The sequence below is a fragment of the Poeciliopsis prolifica genome, unplaced genomic scaffold (genome assembly GCF_027474105.1).
Source record: "Poeciliopsis prolifica strain line A6 unplaced genomic scaffold, Auburn_PproV2 SCAFFOLD022, whole genome shotgun sequence".
Classification (NCBI taxonomy): Eukaryota; Metazoa; Chordata; class Actinopteri; order Cyprinodontiformes; family Poeciliidae; genus Poeciliopsis; species Poeciliopsis prolifica.
In genome coordinates this window covers 576,835-603,755 of record NW_026562397.1, presented here as the reverse complement: position 1 = coordinate 603,755, position 26,921 = coordinate 576,835, and the positions used below count along the sequence as shown (strand labels likewise).

Sequence of the window (26,921 nt, the reverse complement as noted above, 5' to 3'; positions counted from 1 at the left end):
TACAGTAGGCGCCTGAACCTCAGGACAGTAGGTGGTTACAAGTGTATCATGTCTCAGAAAAATTGCTTTTGACATTCTAGGGTGTCAGAAGTTGTCGAGTGGCTCAATTGTACAAAATTTCTCTGAGGCTATGAGTTCTACAGTTTACTCTAACCCGAGTGCACAGTCGAGAAAGTGCATCTATCTCTTGATATAATAAAAACAAAACAAAACAACAACATAAACAATGTTGAACCAGGGTTAGTTTTGGGATTTTCATTATTGTTTATTCTTATTTTGTTGTTTTTGTTATTTTGTTTGTTAAATTTAGTCAATTTTAAACAGTTTTTAGAAAGTGTTCGCTAATTTTTAGTAGTTATTTAATTATTTTTCAGTTTTAGTTTTTATCAGTTATAGTGGTGGTTTTAGCTTTTTTATACTTTCACTTTTTTAATTCTGCATCTAAAAATTAACCAAAGTATTGTACTGTGATAATGAACATTCAACAGAAGATACCATTTTCAAAAAATTTATGGAATTGTTGTTGAAAAACCAAGTGACTCAAGAGTTTTCCCCGACTTTTACTGTCGCCATTTTACCAATTGGTGCAAGCGTCACCAGGAGGATTGTGGAGTGCCGTAATTTGCCAACAGCTGACATAAACTGCTAGTGTAGCGGTGGAGGGTAGTGGGATTTATTTCACATCAATTCGAAAGGCTAATAAATCAACACATAAATACAAGACTGAAGGGTATTAGATCTATAATTTCAGTATGTTTTAGTTTTGCAAATGCACAATATAGATCCAGTTAATTTTAGTTTTTTCCCTTAAATTATATTTATTTCAGTTAAAAATGTTTTCAGTTTCAGCTTAGTTTTAGTTAATTATAACCTTGTTCTTAACACATCATGAGTCTTTAATCGTTTTTATGAAGGTGGAAGACTAGCATATAGTAATGACTCTGGCGTTGGTATTATATGTGTGTGTATGTATGCGTGTGTGTTTGTGCGTATGTGGATGTATGTGCATGTGACTCCTTCCTCACATCTTTGGCCTCCAGCAGATCCTTGCAGCGTTCGTTGCGGTTGAAATGCGGCGCCACGTCTGGGTTGACACAGGTGTGATCTCTGCTAGAAAGGATTGTCATGTGCACTCCAGAATAAACAGTGCGCTTCAGCTCATGAGCAATCTGAGTTATCTGCTTATGGGTTCGTGTGCCAAAAAAAATCTTTGGAATCTTCTTGCTGCCATCTTTGTCTTTGTCCTTGTTCTTCAAGTTGTCTTTGACTGATGAACACGGGCAGTGGGAGCAGGGTTCGGAGGGCTGGACAGAGAAAAACACTGATTTCTAACAGGTTATAGCTTGAGTTCAACATAGTTTCATTTTATTGGTCCAAACAGGTCCAACTCATCTTCTTTTTTGTGCTAAGAATAATGCCAAAACTTAAATGTGAATGCAATACGGGCTTATTGAATAAAGTAGGACATGTGTCCAAATGAGGCTCATCAGATTAAAAGTACTTTAAGAAAATAACTTTTCACCAGATATTAAACATTTTAAGAGATGTAAAGATGGTAAAAACGTCATTCAGTCGTCTAATTAAGCTATGTAATGACTTTTCCCTGGTGATGGAATAACTAAAAAAATAACTTTGTATCCATACATAAGGCATCCTGTCACTCACCACCAGTTGACCTTTACTAAGTCTGAAAGATGATAGGCCACCATTGTGGAAACTGAGAAAATCTAGCAGCTTTATAATTGGTTGTCCAGTGATGAAGTGAGTTCTTTTTCCCTGCTCACAGGTAAAGTGTAGAGCTTATGAAACTGATACTGCTAATGTGTCAAGCTCTTAAGTGGTATAGTTTTTTACTGTTCAGTTATTCACAGGAATTGCTACTCTAAACTTCTGACTGTTTGAAGGTGAGTTGGTCTTCACAAATAGCATATTTAGGAACAATATCTGGCATTGCTTGCATGTACTTTAAACGTGCACAAATTAACATAGACAGGGAAGTAACAGAAAAAGTACATAAGCATTAAACAGTGGTAAAACATTCAATGAAGAAGTAAAATGTTTTTTTTCCTTCCCTGGTGGTCTTTACTGTTAATGTCTGATCACATTACATCATAGTTTCTTTTGTTAAAATTTAACAAACAATGGCTATGAAATAGTTTATCCAATTTGATGATCGATATGAATATCACCATGTTCTAGAAACAAGGCGATTCGTCCAGTTTTTGTTGTTTAATGAAGGTTTAACATTACAGTGGCTACAGTGAGCCATAGCAAAGGGGTAATTAACTAATAAATTAGTGTAAAACAACTTTAAAGTACTTTCTGTTTTTTATCACTCTCTGCGTTTTCTCAACACGAGGACCCATTGCCATGGCATCTGACAAACCTCTGCTACCCCACAGACCAGAGAGTAATATATAGACCAGAATGCCCTGTTCTGTAGCTAGCTTCCTGCTTTTGGAGCGGTTTCTGGTCTGCTTGCATTCACACTGCTTTCAAAGGACTGTGTGTCTAACCAGGTGGTCAGCAACATAGGAGCACCACAGGGAACTGTACTCTCACCATTCCATTTTACTCTCAGAAGTCAGCACAAGTCTGACTTCTGTCATCTACAGAAATACTCAGATGACTCTGTTGTTCTCTGGTGTATCAGAGATTAATAAGAATCTGAGTACAGAGATCTGGTGGACTGCTTTGTGGCATGGTGTGGGAACAAAACAAAGGAGATGACTTCTGACTTCAAGAGAACAGAGTTAGATCAAACCCGATTTCCATCATGAGAAGAAGTGGAATTGGTTGAGACGTGACTGCAGATGCAAAGTGAATCAACAGAGCAGACTGGACTTCTTCAGGAAGCTAAGATCCTTCACAGTTTGCAGTAAGATCCTGCAAATCTTCTTTAAGTCTGTTGTTGAGAGCTTCATCTCTTCTCCTGTTATCTGTTGAGGCAGCAGCATCAGAGCCAGAGACATAAAATGTTCCACAACTTGATACAAAGGCTGGTTCTGTTCTGGGGATAACTGTGGAACCTCTGGAGATGACAGTGCAAAGAATGATTCTCCATAGGATTAAGAAAATTATGGAAAACCTTGACCATCGTCTTTATGATACTGTCTTGAGAACACAGAGTCCTCAGTCAGAGGCTTCTTCAGATTTACTGTAATACAGTGAATCTGCGACAAGACATCTTACCTGCCAGCAGCAATTACTGTCCACAATGACTCTCTGAAGAATTTGAATTAATGTGAGTTACCACAACATTTAATTTTCCTTTGGGATCATTAAAATATTTTTGAATTTGAGGCAATTAATTGGATAAATCATGATTAATCGATTGTTGACATCATCATCAACAAATTTAGTTGATTAATTGTTAACTGGAGTATTCAGACTCGGAAAAAAGGCTGAAAGAACAAACACGAACAGCAGTAATTAAGCTAAAACTGTACAAATAATACATATATTTGAAGAATCTCCTACTGTAAATCTATTCAATCCAGAACTCCTAAAGTGGCAGTTTTATTTTCACCTGGTTCAAATTCTGTAAAGCAAATACATTATTTAGTACATTTCTAATAAGCATCATTTGCTATGAATTACTAATAGGCTAGTAGAAAAAACTAGAAAATTTCTGAAGAAATTTAAAAGGGGCTTTCCAAAGTGTGCCTGTTAAATGAAAATCTGCAGAATATAAAAAAATTGTATCCAATTAATCAATAAATCATCAAAATAATCAGTTGAATAATCAAATACTAAAATAATTGTTAGCTGCAGACCTATACCATTTATGTCTATAACAACTAAACATAACTCCCTATTCTAGCCAACACTTATTGATAAGTCTTCCAAAATGACAAGAACGATTCCATACAAGAATGAATGGTATGTGATGTCATGCATTCGTACTGGCTTTGCTACTTATCAAGTGGATCAGAAAGTAACACTTCTGATGACATACAAGAAGCTCCAGTTACCTCAGATTTTCCAAGAATGTTTGCCCATTAAAAATGACAATGTGTGGTGAAGTGTAGGCCAGATAGCCTCCTAGAGAGCTGCCTCTCAGAACTAAGAGGGATAACGAGCCCTGAGCCCATGTGAAAAACAAATAGAGGTGCTCAGGGCCCCAACACCAGTTCAAGTTACCGTTCTCCTCTGAAACAGTTACGCTCCACAGCCTGGGCCTAGGGCCCGATCACCTTACCTGCTGCTGCCACATTAAAAAGAGCTATCCAAATATCCTGCACCAAGATGGCCAATAATTACTTATTCATTGGCAGGTAGGGGGAGGATGGGAAGCTTAGGGCAGCATAGAGGGGCATCCTGATGAATAGACGCCCTTGTCAGGAGCTGCAGCAGGAAACAGCTGACACAAGAGTATCTTTTTACGCGGCTGCCTCATGAGATGCCAAGACAACAAGGTCTCAAGCGTGGCTCCAGGGTGCCAAGCAGACACCCCTTTGGGAAGAACGCAGACAACTGGCAGAGGAGAACTGTTCCAGAACGGTTCTTCTGCTGCCGCTCAAACAGAATGCCTTATAGTAACACAAACACACCACGCAGTTCTTGGCTTTAAAACTGCTGGTATACTGGGGGTGTTATTGTCTCTCTCTCACACACACACACACGCTGCCATGTGTAAGCATACTGCCCTCAGTGCCTGTTGCTTGTGGAACTGACAGAACAGAGGTCATTGGTGTTACTGAACACCTCAGAATGTTCACAGGTAGCTCTTTGTTGCTGCACTCCTGGCCAACACCTGAGAGATGGAAATCTCACACTCCAGAGGGGCTGGTCACAAGGAACCAAGGGGCCACAGGCAGCGGATCACCTAGGCACTGCTGGCGCCTCTGACTGGACACCAATATGCTCCTCATTCCACAGCTTTTGAGGGCTTGGAATTCATTCCAATAAATGGTGGGCTTCAATAGGCACTACCTTGGAAGACCTGACACCCAACACCCCTTCTCCAGATATGACCACACAGCACAGGTAGGGGCCCTGGCAAATATCTGCCCTCCGAAGCACCTGTTTATCCCTCGGGCGCAGTAACCAGCGGGTGAACCCCATTCAATATTTATCCCTGTGGCTTTCACAGATCAGCAACCCAAGCGAGGCAAACCCTCTTAATTAAAACTGGAGCTTGCTTCAAAGGACCCCATTCAGGCCATCAGTCAGCGCTCGTGGGACAAAGCAGTCCGGGTCATGTAGCTAAAGTGAAACTAGAGACAAACGCGCTTTTTCGACTTCACTTTCCCTCCTCCTCTTTTTCCACATCCGACTATCCAGAGCTCTCGTTCCAAGCTCCACAGCTGTGGCAGGCTGCGGCGCTGATGTGGGAGGCAGAGCACCCTGTCAAATACCAGCAGCTCTGGCTGTATTTGGAAGATCATGACTAACTTGCTATGGTCTGGATCAGGATTACTTTTGAACCCAAACCAGAAACTACATCAGAGATACTCTCAGAACATTATGTTTCTGGATAGATCTGATTCAGCCACTATTACAGCTGAAAACAGGTCCAAATGTTAAAATATTTATGTAAATTTTCATTCCCTGGATGTCTGGCATTAGATAATATGTGGCTTATATAGTAGACAAAGAATAACTTTTTCAGGTAGAGATTAGCTTGCAAAATTTGAAAAGATCTGGGTCAAGTGGGGGGAAAAAAAACACATTTTGCTAAAATGTTCAGAATTTGTGCGACTCCAGGTGTAGCCAATCAATGAACTCTGATAATAATCCGTCGGGTCAGATTCTATAAGATGGCATTGATGATTCACCATTGAACTGGATCCCATTATTTGCAGAAAACACCTGAATGTTGTTACATCTGTTTCTCACTCAACTATTCTGATTTTTTTGCCTCCACTCATTTGTAACCTACCACTTTTCAAACAATCAAGCAAATTAAACTACTTGTAAAACATAAGAAAGAAAGCTCAATCTTTTTCTAATTAATTATTTTACAAATGATTAGGATGATGGCAGTGGGACCTTCTTTTTTGTTCCAAAGGGTTTTGAATATTGTGCTATTTGTTGCTTTTTAGCATTAATATCATCCCTCATCTTATCAGAGAGTGTGGCATCACATTTAAGTAATGCAATGTGTAGATGTGAATAATCTAAAGAAAATATAAAACTTTCACAAAATGAGAAACACTACTGTGAAAACAAGAATTTGGGGATGAAGAACTTGGATTTTTAAAAAATACAAAATTATCAACCACCTGCATTTAAATAGAACCATTTACATAAATGAGTAGCACAGCTGTAAAATGTCAGCTGTGTCACAGATGCCACAGCATGTGTCACAGTATGACACACAGACAGGAAGAATGTTTTAGTTGTCACGAAACTGCTGTTCAGGAGTTCAAAAATACATAAAGCAATCAGCCTCTATTGTAAAATGTAAAGGCAGCATTTTGAGCAGCAACTTTTTTTTTTTTTTCTCTTTTAGGGTATCTGATCAAAACTCTCTTCTGAACATAAAAAAATTATGGTTATGCATTTCTTATAAGAATAATAGTAATAGTTAATCAGCTTTATCTGAAGGCCATATCTCATACTTTACTTTTTTAATTCTAACTTAAAACTTTTATTGCAATTAATTATTGTTTATCTAAAGCTTGGTCAAGTTTGAACATTTTATGTTGAATTTGTGGAGCATACCACCACCTAGTGGTCATTCTGATTTGTAATCCTGACATTTTGTTGACAAAATACATACAACATCATCACTGAGACTGTTATGAACGGAGAATGAAGGCGGATGTGCTTCATGCTACTATCTGGTAACTGGGACATTTTAGAGATTTGCTCAAGATGCCTGGCCTTACTGATCATACAAGTACTTCATAGCAACAAGATGCTAGGAAGGGCAGTAAAAAACAGTAAATATAGCTGACCTGCACTCTTAGCATTTACTGAACAGATTGGATCATTAAAGCTTCATGAAAGAGCTGGTAATGGAGCGGAAGGGAAAAAGCACTGATTTATTTGACATAAATTAGTTTGTAAGGTTGAGCAAAATGACTAATAATTCATATGTTTAGAAAAGAGAGAAATGTTGCAATGGTTTTGTGGCCTGTTACACTGAAGACATTCTATCCTGGTGTGAAATGTACTTACACTGCATGATGAGGACAAACCGGCTGCCTGGTGGGTTGAAGCAGTTTTCCAGCTGTGAGGACCAGATGTTTCACTTTCCAATTCAGGTTCATCATCAATGAATATGACACCTTGTTGTGTGCGCTGCCTTTTATGGCTCTAAAAAGTGAAAAAGAATTTGACTTCAATATACAAGTAAGATTTTTTTTTGGGGGGGGGGGGAAGGTAAACAAAATAGAAAATATCTGTATTCTATGGAGCTCCCTCATGGACATTTGCAGTACCTCACAATAATGTATTTAGCAGTAAGTTCATGCATCATCTCTAATACTGAAAGTCTGTCTGCTACAAAGTCAGATTTTTGTAAAGATTTTTCATGAATGTTAATATCTCGATTGTTGTTTCTTTATCTGACTCAAACACACCACAAATGGAAGCAAAACAGGTCAAACATGGGTTTTCCTGCTCTAAGACAGAAACTTTCTGTCATGGAGCGTTCATACCAAACGGATTACGTGCTTCACAAAAACGTCTGACGCTCCAAGTTCAACGCTTGTGTACTTTGGTGCAGTCACACCATACATGTTTTGAGCATCAGGCAAATCTGGTTTACATTCAAAGTCTATTTTACTCCAAATGGTTTAAATCGCGCCGCGCTAGATGCTCAAAGCGTGCCGCAACAGCCCTCAACGCACCTCCACATAGACTTTGAATGTAAACCTGACACACCTGATGGTCAAAATGTATTTGGTGTGAATGCACCAGAAGAAGCAAAGAAAATATAACCAAACTATTTGGACTATTTTTGAGTTAGTCCCAACCTTCCCTGTAACCTTCGGACTAACCTCTAATCCCCAAATTATGACTAAAAGGGCCATTCCCACCAAAAGAGTAATTAGTTGCTATTATAAAGGTGCCTGATGATGAATAATCAGCATGAAATCTTCCTGAAGATGAGAACATTACAGTGTATAATTTGTGAATGTGTATGCAATAGAGGGGAAGTGTTATGCTACAACACAATTTTATCTTTCTTTTTATTTCAACAAAGAAAAAAAATGTTCAGTGGCATCAATTCTTCTTTTACTGGAGAACTCCTAGCATAGACCTTTAAGAGATAAAGTAAAAAGCCAAGGATGCTTCATAGTTTGATCACATTTGGTTTCCCTTGTGATGTTAAGAGAAACTGAGACTTATTCAGAAAAGAACTGCTTCAAGTTATTGAAACATGTGGTTCACATAATAAGGGTGTAAATTCTGGGGGGAGGGTTGTTTCTTTGATTTTTTTTCTGTTGTGCACTTGAGGTGATATTTACATAATTTCATAAAATATTTTTTTATGATTCTGACTATATCAAACTTCAGCACTGACAGACCCCCTGTCCTGGGGGTCCACTGTTCAGCACTCCTGAGTCAAATGATTATATTCCATCCTCATCATGCAAGTTCTGTAGAAATTTACAGAAGATCAGTTCACTGAGTCAGGTGTGTGCCAATAGCAAAACGAGTAAAGCACGGACAGAGCGCTCTGGGGACCAAGCTTAAAGACCTCTGTATGACTGCATTAAATTCAGTGTAAATGTCTAAGGATACACAGCACCTTGTACTCTGCAGTACGGATGCGCTTCTTGTCTCGTCTGAAGTCCTCATCTTTATCGCAGTCGGGGTCGAGAGAGGCCTGGACTTTCTCCGACAGACGGGACGCTAAAGACTGGCTTTTAGCTTGAGACTCACCTGGTAGTGGCACTAAAACACAGAAAGTAGACCTCTCATGAAGAAAGAAAACTGTGGTCGTCTTTATAACTGATTTAGCTGTCAGCATGTTCCCATTGGGTCGAAAAAAGTAGAAATCAGAGAAATCAAACAGTTACATGAAACAAGCCTGAAATTGTACCAAAAGTTATCAATGGGCCACTGACCGTGTTCTGATGCTGTGTACGATGGCTGGGCCGTCTCTTTGCAGGGTGACTCAGTGAGGTCCACCACAGCAGGCTGGGCTGCTTCTCTGTGGCACACACAGGAACACGGGCTGGGAGGTTCTGACTTCTTGCCGTCGCCCACATGTTTATCTGACTGGCATTTTTCTCCAGCATGACCTCCTCCTTCTTTCACCTTAGCTGACAAAACAATACAAGACTTTATGCTGTCAAGTAGCATGGTGGTCCATATGGATATGGTCTGGCTGTGGAAAGTAAATATTTGCAGTCTAAAACACAGAGAAAATACCAAGTAAAAGTATTAAGACTCTTGAACTGTTCAATTAATGTCTCATTTGCCCTACATCTGCCACAAAGGTCATGGCATCTGACACAGAAGCCACACCAAGTCAGTGGCAGCTGTATGTGTGTATCTACATATGTATATTTATTCTCTTTCTTTTAATTAATTTGTTCGAAATATATCTATTCACACTCAACCTGCCACCGAAACCGCGGCAACTGCTACAGAAGCCGTAAGCTGCCATGACTTCTGTGAAAGTTTCCACAAGGCCCAGCAGCCGACAGTAGATGTACCACAATTTGAGTTTGACCCTGCTGAACTACATTCTACTGTATCGCATGCAATCATAATAACACACTGACAAAATTAATTTGGTATGAAGAATTTTGCAATGTTCTGTGTTAATTTATTCAAACAAAACAATAATAACATGTTATGTAATCAATTATGTTGATTAATAAAGAAAAAAAGCTAAATTCAGTAGTTGAAGATAACATGTTACAAAAAGAAATGGAATAAAAAAATTCTTGAATAATCAGAAGGTATTATAAAAATACCACTTTGACACTGAAAGTCAGTTTGTTTGCTGAAAACACACAGCCTTACCCATCTGAGCTTGTTGCCAGCCCAGAGCAGAGCACAGCAAGGCCAGACTTTTACCGCTGCCTGTGGGACTCTCCAACAAACAGTGCTGTCCATAGTTCAACCCTCGCATAATCTGCAGAAATAATGACACAATGTAGATCAAAACAAAAAGGCAGCTGCAGACCCAGTCTATCACAACGTTTTACATCCAACAATCATTACAATATCCACACATGCAGCTTATGACGAAAATGATATGACGAATCTTAGAACAGAACAATACGGTCATTTACACCCATCCAACTCTAGCCTGTGCTTATCCATAGCAGTCATTAAGAATAAGAATACATGAAGGACAGTTTATCACAAGGCAACACTGATACATACAGGAGAAACAACCATTCACTCACACTCTGTGCTGCTGTAGGTTCTGGAATATGAGCAGTACCAGAGAAGACCAGAAGGAGAATATGCAAACTCTACATAGAAAGGTGGGAATTCACACACGGGATCTTTTTGGCAAGAGAAAACTGTTCCTGATGTGGCCCAAGTGGTGATGAAAATAAAACAAGTCCAACACTGAGATTCAGACCCTGTACTGCTGCTCTGCTAAAGCAGCTTACAATATGAATATGACAGGTGACAGTATGGACGTGAAGATTCCCTTTCATCTGAGTTGACTTACAGAATTCATCATGGCTAGCTGGGATGGATACGCCTTGCAGGGGAAGTGGACCTTCACTCCGCCAATGGTGTACTCCACAGGAGAGGCCATGTTTCTTCAGAACAGAGAAGAACATCCGTTTTAAAATATCATCAACAAGAGCACGACAAAGTCAACGTCCTATGTTATTATTGCCATTCATCAGCTCACCACCTCAAAGTCCATACACAGCTTAGGTATTAAGTATTCTAAAGCACTTTGGCCAAACTTATTTAAATATTACCTGTTGCCACCAACCTTAAGTAAGATATGACCCGAACAACTGTCTGAAAAGCTATTACAAGAACGTTGGCACCTTTACCTTCTCTTATGACAGCTGCTTTTAAAGTTTACTAACTAACGTTTGTTAATAACGTAAATATTTTCAAGTACGTAAAGGTTGCTAACAACAGTGTTCATATTCTTTCTGCTGTCCTCATTCCCGCTCTCCAAAATCACATTGGAAACTCAAACAGGATGTTGGCTACGTCACAACTGAGTTCTTCCTACAAATCATTTCAAAATAAAAGCTCGATGGAAAAATCCTGTTGATCGCACGCTCAAACAGTATCAGTCAAATCAGTCTTCAATCACTCACAGAATTCAATCATTAAACATTCATTTATGTAAACTTTAGAGAAAATAAAATAAAGAATAAAAGGAACATGTAACATTCCACCTCTTCAAACAGTGAACAGGTGGATCAGAACAGAGTAATGTATTTACACATTAGTGAGTAAACCATGGCCGAGTAAGACACATTCTTAAAATAAGCAACCACAGATTTAGTTTGACCAATAAATAACTAGAAAGTCATTTCTCTTTGTTGTAGTATTTATATTTTTTGTGCATTTTATTGTACTTTCAAGGATTTTAATCAAGTATTTTCATGGATAGTTATGTATATATAAACATGCATACATAACTGTACGTGTGCAGTTATGCTCATAATAATAGTGTGTTTTATATGTCAAATAAATTGTATTTTAATTAACACAATGGCACTGGTAACACTGCACATTCAAAGCAATTGCTTTGAAATTGCTTTGAATATGATGATATTTATGGAAAGACAAGAATTTTCTTTTAAAAATAGTGTTGACATCTTTCTTTACAAACTCAAAAATGTACTGTGTAATATAAGAAATGTTTGAAGATTCAACTTTACTCAGAATTATAAATTAATTATAAATTAATATGCATAACCAACATAACCAACATTTTGATAACTGCTTCACATCTGCGATGTCAATCAATTTCAGTTACCAGTCAGCAGGTATTGCAGCCCTGTACAGTTGTACTACGTTCCACAGTTCCTTTGCATTTTTTGGTTTTGCCTCATGAACAGCATTTTTTTATGTAAGCCAACAAGTTTTCTATTGGATTAGGGACCAGTCTAGGGATTGTGCTGATCCATTACTTGAACCATGATTTTGCCTGCTTGGTGGTGTCCTTGGGGTCATTGTCATTCTCTAATTTCAAGGGCATGTCCTCTTCCACATGACTTCATCCAGTACTCTTGTGTACTCAAATTGATCTATGATCCCTGGTATGTGATATGTAGGATAAACACCATAGTGCAAGAAACATTACCATTATCAAAGTACTGACAGACAATGTCACGTCTTCATTGATCCTCCTGGAGCTGATCTTTGGCTGAGCCTCTGCCATTTTGGTTATTGCTCATTCGATTCAAATAGGTGTTTTTCTTTTTCTTTCTTACGTTTCTGGCTTTGGCTGCCATTTTAAAGAGTTTGAGATCATTTTAGCTAAAGGTGCCTTCATTCTTAAACAAGGGTCACTTGCATAACACATTTTTTCACAATCAATGACCTCACTAACTGAACTCAATACAGCTATTTTTTTGAACACGCCCCTTTCTGAAAATGATTCAGTTTCATACAATCAGCTGCATGCACATGATGCCTGTTAAGTTTTCTATACCTTTACTAAACCTTCTAGAAACTTGTTTGTAGTGTAGAAGAAATTCTAATACAATGATTATCTTGCTAGTGATGTGGGACTGCTATTATTTTAAATACAATTGTGTGTATGTAACAGACTGCATCATAATTTCATTGAGATTAACACTACCTAACTTAAGTAAAAGTAAAAATGTCTACAAGTGAAACAATTTACTCCTTGACTTCAGGAAAAATTATTTTAATAAGTTCATTTCTGGAATAAGTGGTTTTGCTTTTCTCCACATTTACACTGTACACATGCACAACAGCTTTTAAAACTAGGGTTGGAAATCATAAGCATTTTTCAAGAATGAAATTACAGATCTGAATCAACAGACCCAAAACCAGGCAACGGAATGTACATATCTACAGAATGAGTCAAAACATGAAGATGAGTAGATCAATACAATGATATATTTTTTCTCCAACAATCCATAATACTACCAACTGGAAAGGGAGACAGATCTGAGTGTGTGTCATGTGCTCAAATGATTCACATCAGACGATGCTTATTTGGTGATACTGATTTCCTCAGTGAAAGAAAAAAAACATGCAACATCAAAAACAGGGTTTGGGAGATTCATCCGTCTTGAGTATTGGTCATTCTGCTCGGCTTGATTTTTTTTTTTTTTTTAATAATTTTACACCAATACTCAAGGCAAAAGGGCTTGTCTTCTGTAGAACCATATTATGAGACAGATAATTTGTAAAAAACAACTGAGCTTCTCTGGCTCCTCTCAGAAATGATAGAAGCATCCCATTAGAGCCAGGAGGGCCTTAGTACTGACAATCATGCTCATACCCATCACCAGTCAGAACTGTGGCTGTACAATATTGGAAAATCTCTGGCTACTGATGATAGTACGCTAACTATCAGTTGTATCCTCTCCATCTCATTTGTTTCCATCGCTCTGCGACTTTTAGCATTTTGGGAAATGTCATTAATGTCCAGTAGAAACATCTGGTGCTATAAGACTGTCAAAGTGATTGAATATTATATTAGTGAGAAAAATGAAGATTTATGACACTTGAAATAAATTCAAACTGATTGCATTCCAAGCAGTTCTTATTGACGCGAATATTGCAAACACTGATCTTGCAATTCTGATTTTACAGATTCTCGTAGACAGAATCCACTGATTTCATGAGACTCCTATGTCTTTGAATATGACATGACTGTAAATTTTCTTTAGTGCAGCTACAAAAACAGATCTACCAGTTGCAAAAATCTGTTAAGACAAAAATTGCCATCATCTGCAAATACAGAGACAGAAGAGTTTTGGAGAACGGGCAAATGTCCAGAATAAACACACCAAACAGCTGAAAACTGTTATCAAATACAACTATAAAATATATGAAGGCATAGGATTCCTAAATGATGCAATATTTATCAAGGACTTAACATGTATAAGAAAATCAAACATTATCACACACTAACAATTCATATGAATATACAGAATACTAGCTTACCGATTTGCTTACTGTAGTAGCACCTTCTGTTTATATTCAAGATAAGTTTTCAGTGATTAAATAAAATACATGTCAAAACTCAAGGTCCATTTAACATGGAAGCTGTGAGGTGCACATTTAGAAGGAATTTTATGTTCTGTCACACCATAAAAGAATGTATAAAAATAGATTCATTTTGCATAAACAGTTCTACATACTTAAATACTCACCTATAAAATTCATAATATTTACACAAGCAACATTATGCATACCGAGTTCTTCCACTTATTACCACACATTGTGGTAGCTTAAGCCCCAATTTACATTAGAATATGCAGGATTTAGAAAGATCTAATGGGTGTACTTCAGTTTAAAATAAATTATCTTCAATTCATATTTTAATAAGTGACTTTTCCACAATATACCGAACAATGAAGGTAAAGAAAATGATTTGTATTATTAGGAGCAAACATAGGTTCTCCACCACAGTAAGGCCAAGAATGTTTATGGTGAACTGGCTGCAGCGCAACATTCTGAGAGCGTCCCTCTCCCTCAGCGTCGACACTGCTTCACCAGCACTTTAGGAATCAAAGGCAAAAGAAATCAGATGAGATTTTTTGAGAAAACGTTTTAAGTGGGATTTGATTCAACACTTGGCACAACCTTTAACCAAGGTTGCGCTCTGACAATGTCAGAGATGCAATCATCCCAACAAGAAGCCATAGGAGACAAAGATAATAGCTGGTGTGTGTTTTCAGCAGACACACACTGTGGTCTTGTTATGCTGCTGTAGAATGGGAGAGACAGACTCTTTCTGTTTCTCCTCAGTGTTGTGCTGGACCAGCGGTGGCCTGTCAGTTCTACGTTTAGCCTTCTTCGCCAAAAGGCCTGACGAAGGAGAACCATTCAGAGTTCTTTTGGTGGATATCTTCCTGCTTACTGTTCTGTCGTCTAGGCTGGAATGACTGGGCGAGTCCATGGTGCTGATTGAACACAGAGGTGACAAACTAAAAGGTTCAGACAGAGTCATGTGGTAGAAACTGTTGCTTCCAGATAGTCCATCCCGTCGCTCCAGGGCAGGGAGCAGCTCAGACATGGCAGAGGTAGAGTCTTCATCTGAAAGTTGCTAGAACCAAAAACATAGGTGGGATATTTAGCAGGAATATAAATCAAAGTTTTTCAAAATGCAGTATCTCATAAAAGGAAGTGTAATGTAAAAGGGAATGTTTAAAACCAATGAAAAGTGGCTGGTTTCATTGAGAGGATTTTTCTAAATTGTGAGCAGCTAAAAGAATTTGTTTTGAGTCATCATTACCTGTAGTAGTGGAGTGTCTGCACGGGATATAGATGTAGGAGGACACTGGGACACTTTCGCCAGGTCCAGTAGCACCTCTTCATTGTGGAATGTTTCTTTGGAGCCCCCAGGTTCCAGCAGGGCAATCACAATGGCGCTGGTGTTGTCAGCACGTAACATTCGCTGGCGCCACCGCAGCAAAGAATGGCTCACAAGCTGCCTGGCACTTGATATGCCACATGGTACCTGGAATGACGAATGCTTGTTATTGTTCTGATGATGGTTGACAATGAGATGGACCTTATTGATTAGCCATTACACATGAAACAGTTTTTTGACTGTTTCATGTGTAATGGCTTCCTTATCTGACTGTTAATCTGAAAACTACAAAGTACCAGAGAATCACATCAACCCAAACAGCTTACCATTTCCTCATCGTTCTTCTGACACATGGAGATGGCCTCTTGAGGTGGGACCATATTCCATAGACCATCACTCCCCAGGACAATGTAGCGATGTTTTCGAGGGTCAAGAATCACAACGCTGGTGTCTGGCTCAGGAGAAACCACAAACTCTCCACTGTAGAAGTCATAACTCCACAAATCACCTGTTTCATGGAAGTGAAAAAATAAATATCAATGAAGCTGCATCAATGATAAAAAAAAGACCAGAATGTTTTAAGAAGGTATTAAAGGTCAAGAAACATGCAAATGCCATCAGTTGTAATCACCAGCTCTAAATAGATAGTAGATGTTATGTCTTGAAAGTAACCCACACTACACTGACAGTTCCTCCTGCCATAGAACCTTTTACATAATGACATGAAACTCACTATCAAAGTAATGAATGTTGTTCAATTTTTCTTGGAAATTTTAAAAAGATTAACAGAATGATTTCCAGTATGTTGATTGATGTAACTCATGCCTCTGTAATGGAAATGTACAAGATTACATCATTTGTGTCCCTGGTTAAGACACTTCACTGGCCTTGCCTGCTGGTGTTGGTCAGAATGCATGACAGCGCAAAACTGCAGCTCGGGGCAGCTGTAGCTACAATTCAGTAGCTTTCCATCATCTGCGTGTGAATTTGCTCTTTGAGATTCCTATATTATATATAAAGGCCATTATAAATAAAATGTATTATTATAGAATTAAACAACTGAGCTGGATTGTTGCAGTCAACAACAGTCCAAAGAGTTTATTTTTTAAGTTAATATTTAAACCTCTGAAATAAAGTTCTGAGCTTTCTGAATGGCCAAATCATTCATTCAGGCAGCACCAGCTGTGGCGTAATTGACTGAAATTGTCTTGTTGGTTTCTCACCTAAAGCTCGAGCAACAGCCAAAAAAGGTATCTGGTCAATAATAGTGCTCCGACGAACTGGACCATTGTGACTGAGTCTGGGCCTCTTCCAGACCACACGGTTCACTCCTGACTTCTTGATCACACTGAGGGAGATATAAAAAGAGAGGGGTTTACATGTACATCAAGAAAAGTCCACAAAACATAAGTTTTAAGCAGCAGTAAGGTGTTGGTCACATCCTTTAATACTTTTTCTCCTACATATTATGATGTTTCTAAGTTATTTAAGTTCCCAAAGGTCTGTATTATCATTATTATTATTGTTTTCATTTTACTACTCTTATCCACCGGGAACAGGTCTAGGATTGAAATTCTAATACATTTTTAATGACAATGAAATCAAATAAATAATGAAGATTTTAACCAATCTGATTTTATGTAAGCATGCTAGAATAAACCTTTTGTTTTTAAAGTAGCTTCAATAACTTAACCTGGGAGAAAAATAGCAACCTGACTGGAATTTCAGCTGGCTATGTAAAATAGCATTATAATAATTAATCACGCAGCCTTTACAACAGTATTTCTCCAGCCTCCTTCCACCCAACATATACCTGCGCCTGTATGTTCCTCTGACTTGTAGAGCAAGTGAAGCAAGTTCAGAAACTAAAATCTTTTAAAGGGCTACAACACCCTTAAATACTTCAATAGCTTCACAAGCTTGGTCAAATATGTAAAAACAACACAACTTTATTTTGTTGAGTTTTATTAGGTCAAAGATGTACAAAAAATACACTGCAACAAACTTTCTTTCCAAAGAAAGAATGATGTCACTCACAGCACAAAGAATAGCATTAGACTGAATAGATCTGTCTTCTAGATTGGTAACATTGTCACAGATACCCAAGCTAGATTATTTTTCAATACTGGGATCAATACAATATTGACATCGGTTAATTTGCGAAAACACCCATCCCCCAAGAGTTCAGTGGATTCTCATCCAGAAAGATATTTAGACCTTTTTCATTGTTGGTCTAGTCATTCCTTTCTGATTAATTCAAAATTTTCTGATATTACAGTGTCTATTTCTATATATTTCTGATTATAGCCTGTCATCAATGTGAGCAGAGCCAGAGAAAAATTTTGGTTTACCTCCCTCCAAGACCTTCAATACGTTCTCTCTCTTTGGGTAATTCAGGCTTATGGTCCTGGGTCACTTCGACAGCTTTGATGAATGGGACTGAAGGATCATCCTGGACACCCAGAACTATGGCTGAATCTCCGACATGAGCCACATACATGCGGTTTCCTCTGAGCACTACAACACTGGCTGTGGTGCCTGATGTACTAGGAAGCCCTGTGAGAGTTTTTGGCCATTCAGCTGTGAAGAAAATAAAAAGACAATGTATGTTTACTGACTGTGTAATGCTCGTTAGGGGTTCAATGAGCATTGAAAACCATCTGGCAAAAATTCCAGCCAAGGCCAAACAAGCCATTTTGGAGATGAACGCAATACACCACCAGGGGTTTCACTACAGCCCTGACGGTGAGAAGAAGGATTCCCTTCAAGCTCAGGAAGGCTGCATTCCTCGTAGAGGATGGAGAAATTACTCCAAATTACTGAAGAGCACCACAAAACAATGCACAGTACAGAAAAGTGCATTAAAAATATGTATAAAGATTATAATATTGTTGTTCAGCAGTTTCTTTCCTTCTGTTTTAAGCTTAGTTCTCTGATAGTAGCTCAGATTTTAAGGACAAGCCTCATCTGTCCAGAAACATGCCTAATGCTGACCTCAGACATGTGCAGTGCAACTACTGGTTTAGAAACTGTGACTTGCTTAAAAATACAGCTGACATGCCCCAGCAAGTTCAGCCCGGCACAAACACACCCACTGAGACAGTATCTGAACAACCCAAACTCAGCATAATGTGTCTATAGACAGCCAAGCTAACTAGAGAAACTAAATTTCATGTTTGACTATTCAACACAACAGATGTCGTTTATGGTTTTGAATCAGCTCTGCTTGACTCTGTGAACATCCTCAGTGATAGCGTTAGGTGCTTTGTTTGTAGTCCATGACTCAAAGGCAGCAGTTAACAGATATGCAGCTAACCCCGCTAGCTGCGCACAGAGCTGAAGTAGGCATTCGATTTAGCACATGAGTTTATTATATGCCAATTTGGATTTTGATATATGACTGCAATCATAAGTCAAACATGTACACAATTATCTATTGATTTGAAAAACTTTCGCTTCACTTGCGAAAACAATGCAGTTTTGATTGTTTATCTTTTGGCAACTCGAGATGTCTACATTGCAAATGATCTATGTAACTGCTTCCATTTAATCATAAATTTACATTTCAGATCTTTTATTTGCTGGGAAATGTGCTAAAATGTCAGAGTCTCTGGTAGAAGCAGATCACAAGAAAGGAGAGGAAAATATATACTTCCACTTCCACTGTTGTATAGTAGATCAAAGGTATAATTTCTTAATACCTTACAGCCTTTATGTAGACCACTAAACTGAAAACTGCAAGATTCACTGACTGAGGTATTGTCAGCTGACCTTAGCTCTCCCCAAAGACCAGCTTCATAAATGGTGGATTACAGTATTGGAGAAGCAGAGGTACCCTGGCTGGCAAAAACAATCAGAATTAGACATAACTACCACTACTGTGTGCTATATCCAGAATACATATACAATTATTATTTATTCTGTAGATTTTGCAGCTTCATGCAAGTACTTCATAGGGTACTACTTTGTCTCATGTTCAGGAATTTATTTCTCACAAATCCAAAGAGTTGACAATAAACTTTGAGAATATTATGCTAAAGAATTGCCTATGCTATTGCGAGAACAATATTCCACAGTTTTACTGTAGATCTTTGGATAAACACCGCGACTCATTTTCAAGAAGTTCTTCTTGCTTTTTATTGGCATTTGGCAATAAAAATCTTTACCGCTTTACTGCCTCCAACCAGTAAGGAGTGTGGACCTCGTGACAAAAAGTATAAACTACGTTGTTATGCAACTTACACTGTTTTAAAAGATAAAACATAGCCTGACATCCTCTGCTTCCTGAATCTTTCTGCAATAAATCAACAATGTCTAATTTCATTTTCATATCGCTAAAGATTAACTTACTTGATTCTTTGAATCTGGTAATTCCTCCAAAGCAAACTGACATTCCATTGTCTCATCTTCTCCACAATCACATTTCCCTGTTTCCTTCTTAAAAATAATGTGCTATTCAGTGCAGTATGTCTATTTCTGAGTCATGGAATAATTGTCTCTTCTCTCCTATTCCTTTCCAATCTTCTCATTTCTCAAATATTCCCTTAGATTTTATAAAACCAGCATCCTTTCCTTTCTCAAGAATTTATTTCATTCACAAGACCATAAAGGACAGTGTCAGAAACGTTTCTGTTCCAACACATTGATTCAGGTGACCGAATTAGCTCCTTTTCGTGGCATTAAGCTTTATCTCACGATGGCTATGCCAGTGACCCATACATTGGTTTTCAATGTCATGGAGAAACTACTTTGGGCATCACTGGTCTACACAGCATAGATTCTTTAAAACTCAGGTTTTCAACACTGCAGCAGAGGCACATCTAAAAGTTGCAGGACACTGGCACTTCAGGAGTGGAATTTGACACCCCTGATCCAGCACACTCATCATCATGCTATTTATTCTGTGCCTCTCTGGCTGTGTTTTTGTCTTTTCAGACAAGTGATGAAAATATTGAGAAGCAACTGTTGCTTTTAGGATAAAATTTAAGGTTTTATTGATTGTTTTTAAGTGTTTAAACTCCATGGGCCCTTCTTACTTAACTGAGCTCTTGCAGCTCTACACCCTACAGTAGCCCTACAATAAAAGCTGGTCAACCGAATAAATCCATTTTCGTGGGAACGTCAGCATTTTATGAGGGAATAAAAACAAAGATGATGTGAATTAGTTAGCTAGTTAGGTCAACTGACCAGCTTTTATTGTCTGTCCCTAAAGCAAGGCTAAACCTTTGAGGAGACGGCGCCTTTTCTGTGCTGGCACCCAGACTATAGAACAGTCTCCCTCTGTCTGTTAAGCTTTCTCAGTCAGTAGGTCAGTTTAAGTCCAGACTGAAAACTCATCTATTCTCCCTGGCCTTCAAGACCAATTAAACAGAAAAGGTAAAGGATGGAAGATAATCATTGCAGGTAATTTTAAAATTGTTTGGGTTTTATTCATGCTACTAACTTATTTCTGCTAATTTTATATTTGTCTTATTAGTTTTTCTAAACTTAATTTTATTTCTATTTTTTCACTATCTAACTGTGATGTTTGTTGTGAAGGATTTTGCTCAACTGAAGCTGTTGTAAATGTGCTATATAAATACACTTTGACTAAAACGGGAAAGACCCAATTGTATTTTAAACCAGTGCTTTAAAATACATTTTTGATTCTGTCCCTGATCCAGTTTTATTTAAAATGCAAGACGCCATCCTCAAAACTTTCATAACTGGAATAGACGTTTTAATGGGTCATTCACTATCCTTTAAAAACACAGGTTCCAAAGATACTGGTCTTTGAGGACCAGTATCCTGCAACTTGGATTTGGATCTTTATTTGTATTTTTGAAGATGTGCTCAAATTTCATTGATAACAGTTTTATTAAAATTTAAAATGGAATTATTCACCTAAACACGGATATATTATATTATATAGAGGTTTTTTACTGTACAAAGTAACTCCTCAAGTGCGGGTATCCCGCATGTTTTGAACCTCTCCCTGGATCAAATGATGGTTCATTTGCAGGCTTCTGGAGAACAACGGTATGCTAAGGCTCAGGAGGAAGTTACCAACGTCAATGAGAGAAATAAAACATGACATGCCTTTGAGAAACTGACTTTAGACAACCACATCTTTAGCATATTAAAGTCGAGGAAATAAAATTCAAATCTTTAAATGACAACAGAATGACCTTTCAGAGGCATTGAATCAGTTACATTAGCGGTCAGATTAAATTCGAAAAGAAACAAAAAATACTCTGATTTATACCTAAACCCGACTCAACCAGCGTTTAAAATGAAACAACTCATGGTGGTCTTGGAACAATAAAACGCTTGTCAGACAGTGGAAAATTACTGTTGCCGTAGAACCTTCGAGTAAGCTAGCAGTAGCTAGGTGTCGGCGAAACGTTCATGTACTTTCCACAAAGTCAGGTTTTTTGCTATGTTTAAAAAGATGAGGATTACATAATTTAATTTTAACTGGTTGATATGAATTAGAATGTTGTGAATCGATGTTAAACTTACGTAGCTTCTTCCACATAGCATGGTGGCAGGCTACAAATCCTTTGCGTATAGCTGAGCAGACCTCCCGGTCACAGTCAGACCAGAACCCGCGTTGTTTCTTTATGTATTCCCATAAACAGTCTCGCGCAAACTGCGCAGCCTCGCTACCCCCGTGGCCATCGAACACCGCGAAGAACGCCACGGAACGGCGGGAGCGACTGGAGGTACTGGGTTGATCTCGAGGTGGACACTCGCTTCCCGGTGAAATGGTTTCCTCAAAAATTTGTTTTTCTTCAGTTCGAACTTGTTCACTTGATGATTCTGTAAGGTGCTCAGTCTCCGCTTTTCCATCTTTAATGTCTGGATGTGAATCCACAGCCGTAGTGCTGAAGCTAAAAGCTCCCCCATTACCCGCCTCCTGCTCGCCCGGCGTCGACTCATCTTCCCCCGGCTCAGGCTCCACTATGACCTCAGTCACGTCTTCCATGTATTTCCTGCCTCCTTGGTCAGTAAAGACACTAACTCGCATCAGCAAGGCGTTTTCCATGTTTCCAGCTCTATGAAGCTTTTCAAGTTTTCGGATTTGTTGGCATATAAAATTGAAGCTGGATCAGATTTGAATGCGGGGAAACGTCCTGCCTTTGTTTATGTTCGGGCGTAGTAAGCATGCTCAAACCGTACGTCTTGACGTCAGAAACTGCCTTCTTCTGATTAAATGACGTGGCAACGCTACTGTGGCTGTTGCCCTCTATAGGTAAATACAAACCTACAGTGATAAACGCAAATAGGCCACATAATGTAAAATCAGGAGCACAGCTGAAATCTCTACACCAGTGTAATTAGCAACTTGTCTGTCATAAAACAGTTCAAGGGTTTGCTGAGGTTACAGTTCTTTATTTTGCAGAGTTGTCAGACACATTTATGTAACCAGTGTGTATGATTAATGTCCTTTACTAACAGACATTATACTTATACTGACGATTAACCTTGACTTTGGTTTCTGTGCTCGTATTATACTCATCTTATAGACAATGGAATACAGGAGAAAAGGAACAGTGTGTACATGTGAGTGAGTATGTGTACTGCCATTTATCAAAATAAAGAAAATGCTTATGATTGTGGAAGTAGGCCATTTTCTTTTGTCTCACGGTTAGATGTTCATTGAATAGTGGAAGAAACTGTATCATTGACCTGAAGGTCTAACAGTTTTATATTTGGGGTCTGCAGAAAAACAAGTCCTGGACAGAGAATCAGCCTTGATTCTCTCTGCAGACCTGGTTGTTCGTGCCTCTCTGGGCCTGTCCTGTTTTGTGCACTGATAGACATTATTGTGGCAAGTCACAGATCTGGCCAAGGTTCCAAAAGAATTTCTGCAGGACTTCAGGCTCCAAAGAGCACAGTGGCCTCCATAATCCTTACATGGAAGAAGTTTGGGATGAGCAGAACTCTTTCATCCAATTGAGCAATTGTGTGAGAAAACCCTTGGTGAGAGACCTAAAGAAGAAGCCAAAAGTCACTGTGTTTGAGCTCCAGAGATGGACATGGGAGAAAGTTCCACAAAGTCAATTATCACTGCAGCCCTCCACCAGTCAGGGCTTTATGGTGGAGTGGCTGGATGGAATCCTCTCCTCAGTGCCAGACGTATGAAAGCCTGCATAGAGTTTACCAAAATACACATGAAAGACTCACAGACTAAGAAATAAGATTCTGTGCTCTGATTAGACAAAGATTAAACTTTTTGGTGTTCATTTTAAGCAGTATGAGTGGAGAAAACCTGCCCACTGCAATCCCAACAGTGAAACATGGTGGTGGCAGCATCGTCCTATGGGTATATTTTCAGAACCATGGACAGGATGACAACTGAAGCAAAGATGAGTACAGAGAGATTGTGTCAGAAAACCTCTTCCAGTGCTCAGGACCTCAAATGGGCTGAAGGTTCACCTTCCAACAACATAAGACCTGAAAATGGCTCCACCAACATCCACCATCCAACCTGATGGAACTGGAGAGGATCTGCAAGGAAGAATGGCAGAGGATCCCCAAATCCAGGTGTGACAAACCTGTTACATAATTCCCAAAAGGTGCTTCTACTCAATACTGAGCAAAGGATTTGAAGACAGGACTATTTTTATTTTTTTAATAAAGTTGCAAAAAATTCAACATTTCTGGAGTTTTTTCTGCTGAGAGTACATTCATGAGAAATAATATAAACTTTTTTGATTTTACCAAATGGCTACAATAAAAGCAAAAATTTTAAAGGTGTCTGAATTCTTTCCATACCCACTGCAGATAAATGATATTCCACAAGCTGTTTGTAAAGCATACATTTATATGCTGATGACACCAACTATTACTGTCTGTCAAAGCAAAAAGTGGATTTCTGTACAAAAACCTTGACTAAAAGAGACATTATTGAAATATGAATTATCCATGCTCGATTATGGTGACATAATTTATAACTTGCAAATAAATTAAACTATGCAATATGTCATTCTGCCATTCGATCTATTTCTAATTCATCTAATAAAACACACCTCTGTCGTTGAACTGTCAGGTATTTAGCCTTCATTATAGACTTGCGACATCTAGTTGGGTGCTAGTTGTATAGCACCCAACCTAGATCTTTCTCATTATTTAAATCACTTACTACAACAAGAATCCCCCTGATGACACAGTCCTCCTTCCTCCCAACTTATTAAGTTGAAAGTCCCTAGAAATAAGTTTACATTTATGTCTTTCTGTTTTCTTATTGAAATGAGCGTCATTTTCTAAAATCAAAATACACTGCATCTCGACACTTTGTTTTTATTTCCTGCTTTTAATCACATATTAAAGAGCGTTATTAAGTAGTCTTGTCATTTTTTGCAGAATAATTACATTGCTTATTATATATGTGTAAATGTAAGTATAGTAGTTTCAGGCTAACATTGTAAATACAAAATTGTTCTTAATGTTTTACCTGGTGAAAAACTAACAAACTTTGACTATTGTTACTGCTTACTACAATCATGCTGTTTTAAATGGGGTTTGCCATATTTCCTGTTGCAGATTTTGCCTTTAAAACTGCTTTTTCAGTCAAAAACCCTGAATAATGCTTCACAATGGACTCTTGAGTTGAAATAAAAAATGAATGGGTCACTGATCTTAATTATTACCCGGTGTTTGTTTTTACAAAAACATATTCCATTTGGCTTTTAAATAATTCCGGTCTTATGAGGGTTTTAAAAGGTTCAGCTTGCATTGACATATTTTACAATATTTGTGCTTATCAGAAAAATGATAAGCTAACTTTTTTCTGTCATTGGTTAAAGACTGAACATCACAGTTTCAGTCAGTTCAAACACATATGCTGAAAACCATCGAGAAATAAACAAACTGCTGGTGCAATCTCCCACAACTTAAAACAGGCCATAGTTTACTGATTTCAAAGCTCTCATCAATTAAGTTTTCACTATCTTGGTTTCAGTGACATGTAAAAGATCATGAACAATGTGCTGTCATCAATCATAATAAATCTTCCTTTATCAAAATTGAAATAGGGATTTCTCAAGGAACTATCTTGACTAATCCCCTCAAAGGTTCCATACTTTCAACAAACAGCAGACTCAAAATAAGAGCAGTTGTGCTTACAGTAATTTTGTTCTTGAGTTAGGAGTGCTAAAGTAACATTCTTTAGCACCAAAATGATCTTAGATGTGAAGAACAGTTTTTCAGGTAACCAACAACATCTGAATGTGGTTCAGTTACAGTGAAGAAGATTTCAGGTTGTCACAGGCCAAGATGTGGACCATCATTTCCAATGAGTCCACAAAAGACCTTTGGACAAAGTAGTAAAGAAACACTTATTTCTGAGAAAATTATCAAGGACTGACTGAATTTCTAAAAGACATTCAAGAATAAACTGTGGAAGACTGCTGGAAATTACTTCTACTTTCCCTGCTGTGTTGTTGAGGACATTTACAAAATGATTTGTCCAGAGAAAAAAACTAAGACATGCAATAAGCTTTTTTTTTGTTGTTGCACCAACAGTCAAGGACCCATGTCATTCTCCATGTGTTAGATTGGTTATTCATGATGCTACCCAAGAACGCAGCCATGAACAAACATCAAATTGGTTCTCTGGTGCAATTCTTTCATCCCAAGTGCAAACTGGAGAGGATCAGAGTATTTTTCAGTATCTTGGAGCAGGTGTAAGAATGCAAAAAAAGTTAGCCAAGATGTTAACTTTTTTAAGAACTTTTTTTTTTCAAAACCAAAATGGAGGATATTGTCATATTTTAAGTTCTAGGATACTTAAAAGAAAATTTAAGTATTGGAACCTTTTAGTAAAGGTTCCAAAAACATATTATTTGGGGTTTACAATTATTTGATCTTCTTCCTATTTAATAATATAATATGTGTAAAAAAAAAAAAAAAAAAAAAAAAACAACAACAAGAACAACAACAAAAAAACCCCCCAAACAAATACAGTCCCTTCAATCTCTGAGTTAAATAGAATGGGTATGCACCATTTACCCGCCGACGAGGGAGCCGGAGTACCATGTAGGCGGAGTTTACGATCCATTTTATAGCAGAGTATGCCAGTTATGACTCGAATGACTTTTGGTACCCAGAACAAAAATGTTTAGAGTTATTTAATCAAATAATTGAATCTGCTGAACAGCACAGCATATATTACAGGCCGTGTTTAACCAGCTGTAGGTTTGTTTTATCTTATATTCATCTTATTAAAGGTCTATCTGAGATTGCGCTGCCTTGTATTCTCTGGTTTACAACGGCACTGTCAAATTTACTCCCCTGGCCAGAAAAGCCGTGTACATTGTATATGATTTTTCTTATAACCATATAAGTGAAAAACAAACAAATATGTGACAGTTTAGTCCGTTTCTGCTGTCTTCCTTCCACGCTTCCTCTACGCTCAAAATCACTTCTCCTCGGGTCGTTTTCCGGCTGACCGTTAAGGAGTGAGCTCACCGTTTTCATCGACTGCACTATTACGTCATTGCGTCAGCGGCTGAAA

The 26,921-nt window shown here is 38.1% G+C and overlaps 2 protein-coding genes across 3 annotated transcripts in view; both read right to left on the bottom strand.

The window, feature by feature from the left end:
* brip1 (BRCA1 interacting helicase 1) overlaps positions 1–11,075 on the bottom strand; it is a 66,663-nt gene extending 55,588 nt beyond the window's left edge. Inside the window, exons 1-7 of one of the 2 annotated variants that reach the window (XM_055045696.1) lie at positions 10,860–11,075; positions 10,598–10,691; positions 9,934–10,045; positions 9,027–9,224; positions 8,708–8,853; positions 7,129–7,266; positions 1,026–1,304 (exon numbers count right to left, since the gene is read on the bottom strand). In XM_055045696.1, coding sequence (XP_054901671.1) covers positions 1,026–1,304; positions 7,129–7,266; positions 8,708–8,853; positions 9,027–9,224; positions 9,934–10,045; positions 10,598–10,687 — 963 coding nt within the window. In that variant the 5' untranslated portion in view covers positions 10,688–10,691; positions 10,860–11,075. The remainder of the gene's footprint in view (positions 1–1,025; positions 1,305–7,128; positions 7,267–8,707; positions 8,854–9,026; positions 9,225–9,933; positions 10,046–10,597; positions 10,692–10,859) is intronic. The other variant, XM_055045697.1, reaches the window with a different exon arrangement.
* A 1,687-nt stretch (positions 11,076–12,762) lies between these two features.
* Positions 12,763–22,571, bottom strand: LOC129369965 (protein phosphatase 1D-like). Its single transcript, XM_055045668.1, has 6 exons — positions 21,923–22,571; positions 17,773–18,001; positions 16,645–16,769; positions 15,748–15,929; positions 15,344–15,568; positions 12,763–15,154 (listed from the first exon to the last, which is right to left on the bottom strand). The coding sequence occupies exons 1-6, from the start codon at positions 22,446–22,448 to the stop codon at positions 14,783–14,785; spliced, it is 1,659 nt and encodes a 552-aa protein (XP_054901643.1). The 5' UTR covers positions 22,449–22,571; the 3' UTR covers positions 12,763–14,782.
* Between the last annotated feature and the right edge of the window lie 4,350 nt (positions 22,572–26,921).

Excerpts from the sequence above, each read along its gene's own strand:
- LOC129369965 (XM_055045668.1), bottom strand. The coding sequence starts at position 22,448 with ATGGAAAACGCCTTGCTGATGCGAGTTAGTGTCTTTACTGACCAAGGA. Across the intron at positions 16,770-17,772 it reads ATTGAAGGTCTTGGAGGGAG|TGTGATCAAGAAGTCAGGAG; the intron begins GTAAACCAAAAT and ends TATCTCCCTCAG. Across the intron at positions 15,569-15,747 it reads AGAAGAACGATGAGGAAATG|GTACCATGTGGCATATCAAG; the intron begins GTAAGCTGTTTG and ends TCGTCATTCCAG.